Source organism: Hyperolius riggenbachi, chromosome 9, assembly GCF_040937935.1.
Source record: "Hyperolius riggenbachi isolate aHypRig1 chromosome 9, aHypRig1.pri, whole genome shotgun sequence".
In the NCBI taxonomy this organism is placed as follows: Eukaryota; Metazoa; Chordata; class Amphibia; order Anura; family Hyperoliidae; genus Hyperolius; species Hyperolius riggenbachi.
Window position 1 is genome coordinate 20932575 of NC_090654.1, and position 15085 is coordinate 20947659.

Consider the following 15085-nt stretch of genomic DNA (forward strand, 5'->3'; position numbering starts at 1 on the left):
AGTGGTTGGAGCCTATAATAGCCAATCAAAATTCACCTGTTGATTTTCAAGGGGAATATTTAAATTGCTGCCATTTTTACACTCTTAACCTCTTGAGGACCATGGTGTTAAACCTCCCTAGTGACCAGGCTATTTTCTGTTTAATTGGCCACTGCAGCTTTAAGGCCAAGCTGCAGGGCCGTACAACTCTGCACACAAGTGATCCCCTCCCCCTTTTTCTCTCCACCAACAGAGCTCTCTGTTGGTGGGGTCTTATCGCCCCCCGTGTTTATTTTTTAAAAAATAAATATTTATTTGTTTTTTTTTTTTAAATATTTATTACTATTTTTTTTTTTTTTAACAAATCCCCTCCCTCCCCCCAGCCGGCCAATCATGGCGATCGGCTGTCATAGGCTTCTGCCTATGAGAGCCGATCGCTCTCTTGTCCCCCAGAGGGACAGCCGTGTCACACGGCTGTACCCAGTACAGCGCTGCTGCTGATCACAGAGCTGTACAAGTAAACACACGGCGGTTTCGCCGTGTAACAGTCTTCTGAGTGGCGATGGCCGTTCGGAGACTGAAGGCGGAGCTCAGCTCCACCCACCAAGCAGGAGATGTGCGCGCAGCCTGCGCGCGATCTCCTGCAAAACAGAGCCCCAGGACTTTACGCCAATCGGCGTTAGGCGGGCCTGGGGCTGCCGCCGTGGCCACGCCTATTGGCGTGACGCGGTCGGCAAGAGGTTAATAGCAGATGCCTCAGACCTGCTACAGTTGGTGATTGGGTGACTGGGGTTCAAGTGCTGGAGAGGGGTGGAGTCACAAACCGCTAATCTGATTTGTTTAATTTCTATGGGAATATACAAAATATTGATGCCATAGACCCCAAAGCTCAAAATCTTGGTCATTGAGTGTTTGTGTGTTATGGTTAGAAAAAGTGGGCGGAGCCAACACCAGCCAAATACATATGCGGCCAATGCCAGGCCATCAGCTAGTTTTAAAATAAAGTCATGATCTTCTCTCACTGAAATACGTCAATCCGTTTTTTTATAGAAATACTTTAAAAATATCCACATTGATTATTCTGTTTTTTGTTGTTTTTTTTTCCGTAATCTAGCACTATATGAATCTAAAAAAACAATGTGGTATATTTGCTGGAATCCTCCTAGAAGATATAATGGAACATGGAAGAGATGGTGTGATACATTTCTGGGAAAGTCTTTACGTTCTACAGAATGAGGATGACCCCCACCCCAATCTACTCTCAGTACTGGGTGAACTCAGCCAAGGAGGTACAGATCAATACATACTGAGGTTTATTTGTTACAATGTTCAGTTTTACGTGAATTTGTGATGATAGCCGTGGTTCTTGTCAAAGATCAAATTTTATTTTAATTTAGATTTACTTGGCAGGAGGTACAAGGTCCGAGGCAGCTGCCTCTTATAAATTATTGTGTTCGATAAATTAGTCAGACAAGGAAAACCTTATATCCGTCAGCAATAGGGATGGTCAGAGGTTGAACATTGCATAAGATATCTACTCTATGCTGGGCAAGAGTAATACTTTCAAACTTTCAAACAATTTTCATAGACAAAAAAGTCAATTTTTATTGATTACCATATAAGACAATTCCAGTGAGCAAAATGTTTACATATACTTTGTTAAAGGAATACTGTAGGGGGGTTGGGGGAAAATGAGTTGAACTTACCCGGGGCTTCTAATGGTCCCCCGCAGACATCCTGTGCCCGTGCAGCCACTCACCGATGCTCCGGCCCCGCCTCCAGTTCACTTCTGTGATTTCAGACTTTAAAGTCTGAAAACCAGTGCGCCTGCATTGCCGTGTCAACGCTCCTGCAGATGTCCCCAGGAGCGTATAACACAAGCCCAGTATGGTCTGTGGCTGCGCAGTACGCTCCTGGTGACATCAGCGGGAGTGAGGGCACGGCAACGCAGGCGCAGTGGTTTTCAGACTTTAAAGTCTGAAATTCAAGAAGTGAACCGGAGGCGGGGCCGGATCATTGGGGAGTGGCTGCACGGGCACACGACATCTGCTGGGAGCATTAGAAGTCCCGGGTAACTTCAACTCATTTTCCCCGACCCCTCTACAGTATTCCTTTAACTGTGCTTTTAAACAGCTTGGAAAATTGCATTAAAAAAAAAAAAAAAGTGATGAGACAGTTAGCTTCTAATAGCCATGTTGGGAATGACTTGCTTGTAAGCTGTGCAGACCAGATTGATCAAGTGATCAAGAGCAACAGAGCCCCTGTGGCGTAACATACACAATTTGAAACCCAGGTCACATACTATCCGGTGAGCGTTATATTAAACCAGGTGGTGGGCACTATGTGATGTTGTGAAACACAGGTGTTTGAGATCGTTTTTTCCTGCGTACTGTGCACTGGAGTCTGGATTTACATATACAGTGGGATGCGAAAGTTTGGGCAACCTTGTTAATCGTCATGATTTTCCTGTATAAATCGTTGGTTGTTACGACAAAAAATGTTAGTTAAATATATCATATAGTAGACACACACAGTGATATTTGAGAAGTGAAATTAGGTTTATTGGATTTACAGAAAGTGTGCAATAATTGTTTAAAGTGAACCTCCAGACTAAAAATCGACTCAGCAGCACTGAAAAGGCTTGGTGTTTCTTTAACAGTTTCACAGCATCAGAACTTTGTTTCTCTTATACAAGCCTCATTTTTAGCTGCACAGAAGAAAACTGCCCGGGCAGTTTTCCCCCGATGCTGTGCAAAGCATGATGGGATTTCTGATATTGTTGTTCTCGTTCTGCTGTTTTGGTGCAATTTTTTTTTTTTACATTTTGAATTTGACATTTGAAGCCTAGTGTGTGCAGCTGGGAGGGGTTATCAGGACACAGGACAGTTGGAACTGTGTCTCATGCTCCTTGTCACCTCCTTTCAACCAAAAGGATGGCTGCCCCCATGACAAAGATGGCAGCCTTCATGAATCACAAACATTTGCCTGTTCTTTTAAAACAGGGTGGGTAAAAGATTATATTACCTATCTATTCTAATTAACATAACTAATGTAACTTAATAACAGTATGTTTGTTTAGGCTGAAGTTCCGCTTTAAACAAAATTAGGCAGGTGCCTAAATTTGGGCACCACAAAAAAAAAAGAAATTAAATTAATATTTAGTAGATCCTCCTTTTGTAAAAATTACATTCTCTAAACGCTTCCTGTAGGTTCCAATGAGAGTCTGGATTCTGGTTGAAGGAATTTTGGACCATTCCTCTTTACAAAACATCTCTAGTTTATTAAGGTTTGATGGCTTCCGAGCATGGACAGCTCTCTTTAGCTCACACCACAGATTTTCAATTATATTCAGGTCTGGGGACTGAGATAGCCATTCCAGAACATTGTACTTGTTCCTCTGCATGAATGCCTTAGTGGATTTTGAGCAGTGTTTAGGGTCGTTGTCTTGTTGAAAGATCCAGCCCCAGTGCAGCTTCAGATTTGTCACTGATTCCTGGACATTGGTATCCAGAATCTGCTGATACTGAGGGGAATCCATACGTCCCTCAACTTTGACAAGATTCCCAGTCCCTGCACTGGCCACACAGCCCCACAGCATGATGGAACCACCACCATATTTTACTGTAGATAGCAGGTGTTTTTCTTGAAATGCTGTGTTATTTTTCCTCCATGCATAACGCCCCTTGTTATGCCCAAATAACTCAATTTCAGTTTTATCAGTCCACAGCACCTTATTCCAAAATGAAGCTGGCTTGTCCAAATGTGCTTTAGCATACCTTAACCGGCTCTGTTTGTGCTTTGGTCAGAGAAAAGGCTTCCTCTGCATCACTCGTGCATACAGCATCTCCTTGTGTAAAGTGTGCCGAATGGTTGAACGATGCACAGTGACTCCATCTGCAGCAAGATGATGTTGTAGGTCTTTGGTGCTGGCCTGTGGGTTGACCTTAAAGAGGAACTGTAACGAAAAAACGTCCCCTGGGGGGTACTCACCTCGGGTGGGGGAAGCCTCCGGATCCTAATGAGGCTTCCCACGCCGTCCTCCATCCATCAGGGGTCTCGCTGCAGCCCTCCGTGCAGCGGTGACGTAATATTTACCTTCCCGGCTCCTGCGCAGGCGCTCTGACGGCTGTCGGCTCCGAACTACACGGAAATACCCGATCGCCGTCGGGTCTGCTCTACTGCGCAGGCGCAAGTTTCCGGCGCCTGCGCAGTAGAGCGGACCCGAATGAGATCAGGTATTTCCGTGTAGTTCGGAGCGGAAAGCAGCCACAGCGCCCCCGCTGGAGCCAGCAAGGGTAAATATTGATTTTACAGTCGGCTCTGTCGCCGGCTGTTCGGAGGGCTGCAGCGAGACCCCCGTGGGACAGAGGACAGCGTGGGAAGCCTCATTAGGATCCGGAGGCTTCCCCCACCCGAGGTGAGTACCCCCCAGGGGAGGTTTTTGTTGTTACAGAGTCTCTTTAACTTGAACTGAGCCTGTGGTCTTCCATTTCCTCATGTTCCTAACTGTGGAAACAGACAGCTGAAATCTCTGAGACAGCTTTCTGTATCCTTCCTCTAAATCATGATGGTGAACAATCATTGTCTTCATGTCATTTAAGAGTTGTTTTGTGACTCCCATGTTGCTACACTTAAGAGAAAATTAAAAGAGGAGGGAAACTTACAATTGACCCCTCTTTCTCATAATTGGATTTACCTGTGTATGTAGGTCAGGGGTCACTGAGCTTACCAAGCCAATTTGAGTTCCAATAATTAGTTCTAAAGGTTTTGGTATTAATACAATGACAACAGTGCCCAAATGTATGCACCTGCCTAATTTTATTTAAACAATTATTGCGCACTTTCTGTAAATCCAATAAACTTAATTTCCCTTCTCAAATATCACTGTGTGTGTCTCCTATATGATATATTTAACTGACATTTTTTATCATACCAACCAACGATTTATACAGGAAAATCATGACGATTAACAAGGTTGCGATGATAGAGGGGCTAGGGGAAGGGAATTGATTTGACCATAATTCACCCATTACAAAAACTTCACTAGGTAATTTAAACCCAACCGCCACAATTGTATCAGACAATTCAAAAGCGTGACAAAATTGACGTGAAAAATGTAAGGATTCTTTTATTGTTTGCTTGTGACTGTACCAAAAAGTAAAAGGCTGTATCAGAGCACAACACATTTAAAAAACAGCGCTGTTGTACAATAGCTGCATCACACCGCCAGACAGACACACCACCAAAGCATACCACACGCACACGGGCCCACAGAGACTGTAACCATTCTTGAAAACGTCAGTTCACAGGTCCATTGATGAAGAGAATAGTTTTCCCTGTTTGCGTAGCAAAGCAAGCAAAGCACAGCGAGGCAGTCCGCAACATTGAGAAACAGTCATTTAGGACTTACAAATACTCACACCTCTGGCAGCTTACTGAGAACCAAAGTTCAGAATTCTGGTACCTCTCTGCAGGGGCCCCTGCAGGTGCGTGTGTTATCCCCCTCCTACCGACAAACTCTCTGTCCACGCCGACATGCCCATCAGGACTATGGCTGTGATTTTCCACTGATGCGCGTCATACCACCGCTCAGCTGTGCGCCGCGGTAAACTTCCGCCTCTGCACTGCCGTGGACTCGGCAACTTCCATCTAAGTTCAATGTAGCTTGATAGGGTTCAGCAATCCAGCCAGTTTGATTCCCACCAGGGTTGTCGCATTCACACTTGAGCCTGCCGGAGGCACGGGGTGCTCCGTGATGCGCCGGACCGGCGGTGCGACCGCAGCACAAGCCGCCTACTAGTTTCGACCGGCGCTTCCGGTCTTCCTCAGGGCGTGGCCTATCGTCCGAGGGCCAATCCTTTAACAAGGTTCCTTTGGCTCCTCCTCCACTGCACTGATCGTACCAGCGTGGCTGCTAGCCTAGTCCCACCAGAAACACTCACTCCTTCGTTGGTTCCGCTCCAACACTTTACATACTCGCCTGCCACTCAAGAAGCGAACACATAGATTCTGCTACACAGTAAGCTTCTCTCAGGAGCAAGTTAATAGGAAATAAAGGGTAAAGAAAGGGAGGGGAGGGAAGGGGAAGGGGGGGGGAGGGAGGGGAAGGGGGGGGGGAAGGGGGGAAAAAGGGGGGAAAGGAGGAAAGGGCAGAGGTAGGTGGAGGGGAGGGGGGGGGGGAGGGGGAAAAGGGTAGAGGGGAAGAAGGGGAGGGGGGGGGAGAGGGAGGGAGACAGAAAGAAGGACCATACCACTCAGAGTATCCTCTATAAAATTCGAAAGAAGGGGGGAGAACATACAGTGTCGTCTAAACAACCTCCATACATACAGTTCATAGTTAGATAGGAAGAACAGTACCTATCCTAAGTATAGAGGTTCTACGTGCCCAGCACTGCCACACAGATTGGCAGGAGCAATTTCGCTCCATATCTCACAGGAAGCTTCTGAGGGAAAAATCCACATTTAGGCCCTGTGGATGCCTCGACCTCAAACGATACATCCACATCGCCTCCCGCTGCAAAAGCATCGCTTCCGTTCTCTCTGTACGCATGGAGGCCTCTAGGGCATCAATGCACAGAGCACGAATACCCACGATAGAGCCTTTATGTACATCCTGGAAATGTTCTGCAATAGGGGATTTCCTTTCCCCACTAGCAATATTTCCAATATGCTCCAATAATCTTGTTTTGAAAGCACGTGTTGTCATACCGACATAGTATTTGTTACACGGACATATAATCAGGTAAACAATCCACGTCGAATTACAATTGAAGAACGCCTTTAGCTTATATTCCGTTGAGTGATCCTGGGAGAGGAAACTGTTAGTTCTCAAAACAAAGGGGCATGCCTTGCATGACCCACATCGAAACATGCCAACCGGAGGGGGTATGCGGTCAAGCCACGTCCCTCCCTCTTTTTTGGACAGTTCCGAGTGGACCAGGACATCACGTAGATTCCTGGCACGACGGGCCGTCACCAAAGGTCTAGGCCCTACAATTTCACTAATCCTGGGATCCAACTGCAATACTCTCCAACAGGTCCCTAAGGCTTTGTTCAATTCATCCCAGTGTACATTGAACTGGGTTACTATCCTGGTGCATCCTTTAGTTCCACCATCAGCTGCAGGACGAGCACGGGGGCAGAGCAGTAGTTCACGATCAGTGTGAAGTGCTCGATTAAAGCTTCAACGCAGTGTCCTATGTGGGTAGCCTCTTTCGCGAAAACGCTTGTACATTTCCCTCGCTTCGCATTTGAACTGCTCAATATCCGAGCAGTTCCGACGAATTCTTAGGAATTGCCCCGTCGGAATCCCACCGATCACAGACCTCATATGGTGACTCGCCGCGTGGAGGAGCGAATTTCCCGCAGTGGGCTTCCGGAATGTCTGGGTTGTCAACCTATTATTTACCCTCACTATCTCAAGGTCCAGAAAAGTAATCCTCTCTGGGTCTACCGAGAAAGTGAGGCGTATGTTACGTCTATTACAATTTAGGGCCGACACAAATTCCTGGAAACCCTCCGCGGACCCCCTCCACACGACGAGCACATCGTCGATGTACCGTAACCAGAGGGCCACGCCCTCACTGAACATATCATTTTGATACACATCCTGTTCCTCCCATACCCCCAGGTGGAGGCATGCGTACGCCGGAGCGCACGCCGCCCCCATGCTTGTCCCCCGCAACTGATGGTAGTACTTTCCCTCAAACACAAAAAAAAAAAATATTTAACTGACATTTTTTATCATACCAACCAACGATTTATACAGGAAAATCATGACGATTAACGAGGTTGCCCAAACTTTCGCATCCCACTGTATATCCTAATAAGACATAATGCAATAACTATATTTGCCGTAACAATTATATTTTCTGTCTAGGCATTACTCTGGAGCAGATTCTGTTGGATGAAGATGGCCACTCACTGTCCCCACCTCTCAAAGGTAAAAATAAAGCAAAAAAATACCACAATTTCCTCTTCTCTGTTGTGTCTTTTTGTTGCCTTAAAGTTATTGTGGAAAAAACAGAACTCCTATATTTCTGCTGTCAGAGCACAGTTCCTGCCTAACAGAACAATTAGTGTTAACAACACTCCAATATTTTTGGTTCTTCCACCTTGGTTGCCTTGTGGATGAACTGGCTCTGCCGATATATCATGTGGCATCTCTCTGATCCAATGTAAACTCCGCTTCTTACCGTATATACTCGAGTATAAGCCGAGTTTTGGGCCCAAAAAAGTGGCCCAAAAGTGGGGGTCTCGGCTTATATTCTAGTCTCTAACAAACAGCAACCCCCCCAAGTGCACCCTCACCTGCCACAGGCTCATCGGAGCTGAGCGGTGACGGCTTTTGTGAGTAAATATTGATTTTCTGTGTGCAGCTGTCCCATCCCGTCCAAGCAGAGCAGAGCAAAGCCGCATGTATAGTGTGCTATGGTGAGCAGCCGGCGGCATCTGAGCTGATGCCTGGCTGCATTGCTCCCACCTGTTGTCTCCTGCCCGGGTCTCGGTATGTATGGTGGCTGCTTCCTCCTGAGTGTCTCCACTATTCCTCTGTCCCCTCATGTCGCTTTCCCCCGCTGTCAGTTCCTCGGAGCTCGGGTCACATAGAACGGGGCAAAGAATCCTCTGTAAACTGTTCGTTGTAGTCTAATTGCTATGACTCTTGCAGTGGCAGATTGGCGCCACTAGAGGGAGCCATAGCAGTAAGACTACGCTATGACCAGCAGTTTACAGAGCAGGGGTCGGGAACCTATGGCTCGCGAGCCATATATGGCTCTTTTCATGCCTGCATATGGCTCTCTGGCTCGCTAAAAGACGTGTGACAGAGCGGCCAGAGAGCCTGTGTTTACTTTTGAAATCTGCGCCGCCACCCCTTCCTCCATGGCGGGTCTTTATATTTACGTGTGCCTCCTTCATCGGCACCGCCTCCCGCGCCAGAATTCCGCCTTTTCTGCCCAGCGCCGGTGCTGATGCTGGCGCTGCCTATAAAAGTGATGTCACACGTTACGTGTGACACGTAGACGTCGGGGCAGCCAGCGGGAACAGAGGCAGCTTGGCGGGGGGAGGAGCCGACCCGAGGACATGCGACCCAGAGGCAGCCGCACCCATAGCTACGCAGCCAGCCACCACTGCCTCCGGAGCGTGTACTAAGCCAGCAGCAGCAGCAGCAGTGAGTGAAAGCCTGCCGGACTGCCGCCGTCGTGGTCACTCCAGGTCCAGGAGGTCACTCCAGTCCACTCTCCTCTGGTCAGTTCATTTGTGGGGAAATCTTCTGCCAATTTGATTGCATTTGTGAGGAAATCTGCCAATGAGATTGCATTTGTGGGGACATCTGCCAATTAGATTGCATTTGTGGGGAAATCTGCCAATGAGATTGCATTTGTGGGGAAATCTGCCAATTGATTGCATTTGTGGGGAAATCTGCCAATGAGATTGCATTTGTGGGGAAATCTGCCAATGAGATTGCATTTGTGGGGAAATCTGCCAATTGATTGCATTTGTGGGGAAATCTGCCAATTAGATTGCATTTGTGGGGAAATCTGCCAATTGATTGCATTTGTGGGGAAATCTGCCAATGAGATTGCATTTGTGGGGACATCTGCCAATGTGATTGCATTTGTGGGGACATCTGCCAATTGATTGCATTTGTGGGGACATCTGCCAATTGATTGCATTTGTCAGGAAATCTGCCAATGACATTGCATTTGTGGGGAAATCTGCCAATGACATTGCATTTGTGGGGAAATCTTCTGCCAATGACATTGCATTTGTGGGGAAATCTTCTGCCAATGACATTGCATTTGTGGGGAAATCTTCTGCCAATGACATTGCATTTTGTGGCCGGCCGGCCCTCCACCATGTGGAGTGGACTATTGTGCACCTCACCTGTTTCCCCCACCCACCAAGCAATATCACCTGCCCACCCAGCACCTTGACCTACCTCTCCACACCCTGACCTGCCGCTCCCATTATTTACTGGTGAATGCTGGCCACTGTACGATTATTTTTTTAATAATGTTATGCAGTTGCTAACCATTAGCAACAGCATAACAATGTTACTAAAAAGAATGCAGACACTTATTGTACTTTAAAAGTGTTTGTTTTGCATAAAATGTACACATTACCTTGTATTTAGTTTTAAAGAGAATCTGTATTGTTAAAATCGCACAAAAGTAAACATACCAGTGCGTTAGGGGACATCTCCTATTACCCTCTGTCACAATTTCGCCGCTCCCCGCCGCATTAAAAGTGGTTAAAAACAGTTTTAAAAAGTTTGTTTATAAACAAACAAAATGGCCACCAGAACAGGAAGTAGGTTGATGTACAGTATGTCCACACATAGAAAATACATCCATACACAAGCAGGCTGTATACTCCCTTCCTTTTGAATCTCAAGAGATCATTTGTGTGTTTCTTTCTCCCTGCATCTCTCATGCACTGAAGTTTCAGGCTGCTCTTTTCTTCCTGAAAACAGCTTTGCCCTTGTCTGAATTTTCTCAGTATGTGAAAGCCCAGCCAGCTCAGAGGACGATTTATCCAGCTTGTAAAAGATAAGAGAGAAGAGAGAAGCTGCACTAATCTAAATAATACACAGGCAGTGTGCACAGAGGGGCCTGGAAGGGGGAGTTCAAAGCAGAACCACAACACTGAAGAACTTGGCAGCCTTCCAGACACAGGCTGACAAGTCTGACAGGGGAAAGATACATTGATTTATTACAGAGACTGTGATAGCAGAAAGTGCTGCAATAAGCCAGAACACATTAGAATAGATTTTGGAACTTGTAGGATGATAAAAAACAGGATGTAATTTTTGTTACGGAGTCTCTTTAAACATATTGTATGGCTCTCACAGAATTTCATTTTAAAATATGTCGTGTTTATGGCTCTCTCGGCCAAAAAGGTTCCATACCCCTGTTACAGAGGATTCCTTGCCCCGTTCTATGTGACCCGAGCTCCAAGGCACTGACAGCGGGGGAAAGCGACATGAGGGGACAGAGGAATAGCGGAGACACTCAGGAGGAAGCAGCCACCATACATACCGAGACCCGGGCAGCAGACAACAGGTGGGAGCAATGCAGCCAGGCATCAGCTCAGATGCCGCCGGCTGCTCACCATAGCACACTATACATGCGGCTTCACTTTGCTCTGCTTGGACGGGATGGGACACATAGAAAATCAATATTTACTCACAAAAGCCGTCACCGCTCAGCTCCAGGAGCTCCACTGCCAATCAGAAAGTGGACCTGAACTCAGAACTTCCTCTCTGCTCTAAAAGATACACAATAGCATAATAACCGTTAAAGAAAAGCATTTCTTTTTCAGCTGATACAAATCCCACAATAAGTCTGCAGTGTGTCTACTTCCTGCTTTCGTGGAAGCAGACATAGGGTTAACATCCTGTGCTTTCAAATGAGGGTGAATTTCTCTCTGTTTTCCTTCTGTCCTGCGCAAGAGTTCAGGTCCACTTTCAGCTTACTTCTGCAATCAGCATGTCTCCATCACTGTTTAACTTCTATTGGTACACATGTCAGCACAGGTCGTGTAAAGTTTGTTATTAAAGCTTCACATATTTATTAATTACTCTGTATTTGCTGGGAAGGATGGGGCAGGCCTTTACTTATACTCTGCCTCTGGCAGGGGGAGATGGATACCACCCACACGACTGTAAACAGCAGCTGGCAAGTACGGGTTGGTATGCTTATTCTTTTGCCATTCATTTTGACTATTGAGACTCACCAGTAGCTGCTGCATTTCCTACCCCCGGCTTATACTCGCGTCAGTCATTTTTTCCAGAATTTTAAGGTAAAATTTGGGGGTCGGATTATACTCGGGTCGGCTTATACTCGAGTATATACGGTAATTCATCCACCTGTCTCCTCATTCCTTAAAGTGTACCTGAAGGGAAAACAGTGCCCCGAGGGGTACTTACCCTGGGGGGGAGAAGCATGTAGATCCTAAAGAAACTTTACACTTCCTCCTCAGCAGAGGAGATCCAGTGCTGGCACCCCCTAAAATTTGCTTGTTGGTGGTGCGTGGCGTGCATGTGCAGTAGTGGCTGACCGATGGGCTCTGGCAAAATTAACCAAGCCCGATCGGGTCCACTCTACTATTAGAGCTATTGGGCTCGGTTATTTCCACTGGAGCCTGATCGGAAAGCCACTAGTGCACCTGCTCTGGCAGGCAATTGTAAATACTATGGTGGCTGTTTCTCAAGAGGTCCCAGTGCTGGATCAGGGCTGCAGATAATGACAAGGGAAGCCTCATTAGGATCCAGAGGCTTCCCCCTTCCAAGGTAAGAATCTGATTCTTTGTATTAATTAAAGTCAGAGGTGCCCTTTAAAGCAGGAGGATACAGGAAGCTCTGGACTACCCAAAGGCTTCCCTCTACCTAGCTTATCAAAGGTGATTTGTTTTTGCCTCCGTCTGACCTTGTCCATTTCAACCCCTAGTTTTGGGCAAAATAGATCAACTTAGGGCTGTTAGAACACTTAACTTAAACACAGAGGTTTAAAAAAAAAATGAGAAACATACAGGCAACGATGGGATTCAGTTACTATAATAGTGTAATTGAGGGCAGCATGCTTTTGTTGGCATTTATAATATAAAACTGAACCTTAAAATGTATGATTTCAGTGGCAGAACTGTGACTTGCTAGGGACTTGTTAAGTTAATTATTAAATTTTGGTAAAATCTTCTTTCAATCTGTTGTCTCTCTATAGATATTCAGGAAACACACAAAAAACTATTGTTTGAGGAAACTGGGAAAATGGTGGAGAATGCTCCTCCAGGAACAAACTTGAGGAAACAAAGTTTTCATATTTCTGAGAGATACGTAGACCTTGTTGTTACTTCAGGAGGAGACTCCAGGACATGTTCCAAGGACCAATTTTTAAGAACTGGTGGAAAACATGAATATTACATGCAGGGGGTACAAGGAGGCTTGGAACGTATTGGTTTGAACAAGCTCTTTAGCTGGTGCCACAGGAATGGATCTTTACCACACGCAGTAATGGTGAGCGGAGTGCCAGGAATAGGGAAGTCCACACTGCTGCAGAACTTTGTCTTTCGTTGGGTGACTGGAAAACTTTATCAGAGATTTGCTTTTGTCTTCTTCTTCAAATTTCGGCAACTTAAGGAATATAGAGACGTCAGTTTGGAAGAAATGATTCTTCACAAGTATCCATATCTGGAGAGTCATCTTGAAAACATCTTAGAAGATCCAGAAAAACTTCTGTTTATATTTGATGGCTTGGATGAAAGTAGTTCCCCTATAGATTTCAGGTCCAGTGAGCTGTGCGGAGATACCAAATGGAAAACAAAGCTACCTGTTATTGTTACTAGCTTACTGAAGCAATCACTCCTCAAAGGATGTTATATGCTGATGACCACTCGTCCTGCAAAGCAAGAAACAACAGATATTCATGTTTTCCAAAGAATCACTGAGATCAAGGGATTTTCTTCCAAAGAGAAACAAATGTACTTTGATAGTTTTTTTGAAAACAAAGAGATTTCAAGAAGAGTTTTTATGCATGTGCAGGAGAATGACAGCCTGTACACTTTCTGTTATATCCCAGCCTACTGCTGGATCCTCTGTACAGTGTTATCAATGCACTTCAGAGCACAACCAAAGACTGGCCAAGTGATGTCATCACCACTGCCCACAACAGTAACACAACTCTTTGTGGCTTATGTTGCAAACATTCTTGCTAATCACAGTCAGGCTACCAGTGATGCTCGGCAGTTTTTGAGGTCTATTGGGCAGATGGCACAGCACGGTATAACAAATCGTATCCTCCTTTTTGACCAAAGAGATTTAGTTTCCTTTAATGTTGATACTTCTTCATTACTCTTTTCAAACTTTATCATTGAATCTCGAGATCATTCTAAAGTGACTTTTTCTTTCCTACATCTAACTTTTCAAGAGTTCTTTGCTGCCTTGGCCTACTATCTTGAGGACTCGCCAGAAAAGATAAAAATTGTTTTTGAAAACTGCAGAAAATTTCATGATGGTTATGACCATATGATATTACATTTCCTTTGTGGCCTCTCAGACTCTTCTACATGGTCTTTTTTGAATAAATATTTAAAAAGGTCAAACCCTCAAGTTTCCAAAGAAGTCATCACTTGGCTCCAAACAATGGTTCCAGTAATAAAAAGAAAACAAAAAGATTCAGAGGACAAAAAAGAATGCATGCAAGTTCTTGCCTATATCTTTGAAACACGGAATAAGTTTCTGGTGTATCAGTGTTTAGGGTCAGGCAACACATTTGAGTTTTCAGAGTTGTATCTAACCCCTTTGGATTGCACGGTGTTGGCTTTTACTCTTGGCTCCTGCAAAGAAATAGAATGTCTTGACATAGATTTCTGCTACATTCACACTGAGGGCTTAGTGAGATTGGCACCATTTCTACACACCATCAAGGATCTCAGGTGGGTAAGAAGTACAGGTTGCTTTTGAAATTTACCATGTAATGAAGTGTGGTTTAAATTTTACAACATTACAAACAAAAATTAACCTGCATTTTAAGTGGGATGAGAGTTATATTGTGCAATGTGATCATTACCAAATGTATTAGTTTTCAATTAGTCATTTGAGAAAATTATTTTAAATTACCTGATGACCCGGCATTGCCCGGGTATGTATTTGGCTGGTGTTGGCTCTGCCCACTTTTTCTAACCCTAACACACAATTACTCAATGATCATGTTTGTGAGCTTTGTGGTCTTTGGAATCAATAATTTTCTTTTTCCATTGAAATTAAACAAATTTGATTTGCCGTTTGTGGCTCCACCCCCTCTTCTTAATTTGAACCCCATTTACCAAACAACCAACTGTACCAGTTTTGAGTCTTTTGCCATTAAAAGCAAGAAGTCTTGTATCAGGATGACACCATTAATTGGCTAACTTAAAAGAATAAGAGTAAGCAAGCTTCTGGCTGTAAAGCCTTCGTCGGGCTTCGATCCTGTTCTGCTACTTGTGCCATTAACAGTGCAAGAATGGCAGCAGTTTAAATATTCCCTTTGAAAATAAAAAAGTTGAGTTTTGATTGGATTTTATAGGTTCCACCATTTTCCTATATATTTATCTCAGTTACCCAGTGACCAAA

General features: G+C 45.1%; 1 protein-coding gene across 4 annotated transcripts in view; it reads left to right on the forward strand.

The window, feature by feature from the left end:
- The window catches only part of LOC137532009 (NACHT, LRR and PYD domains-containing protein 3-like), a 201210-nt gene that overhangs the window by 44254 nt on the left and 141871 nt on the right, over positions 1–15085 (forward strand). For all 4 annotated transcript variants that reach the window (XM_068252095.1, XM_068252098.1, XM_068252097.1 and 1 more), the window contains exons 4-6: positions 1094–1268; positions 7859–7921; positions 12699–14409. In XM_068252095.1, coding sequence (XP_068108196.1) covers positions 1094–1268; positions 7859–7921; positions 12699–14409 — 1949 coding nt within the window. The remainder of the gene's footprint in view (positions 1–1093; positions 1269–7858; positions 7922–12698; positions 14410–15085) is intronic.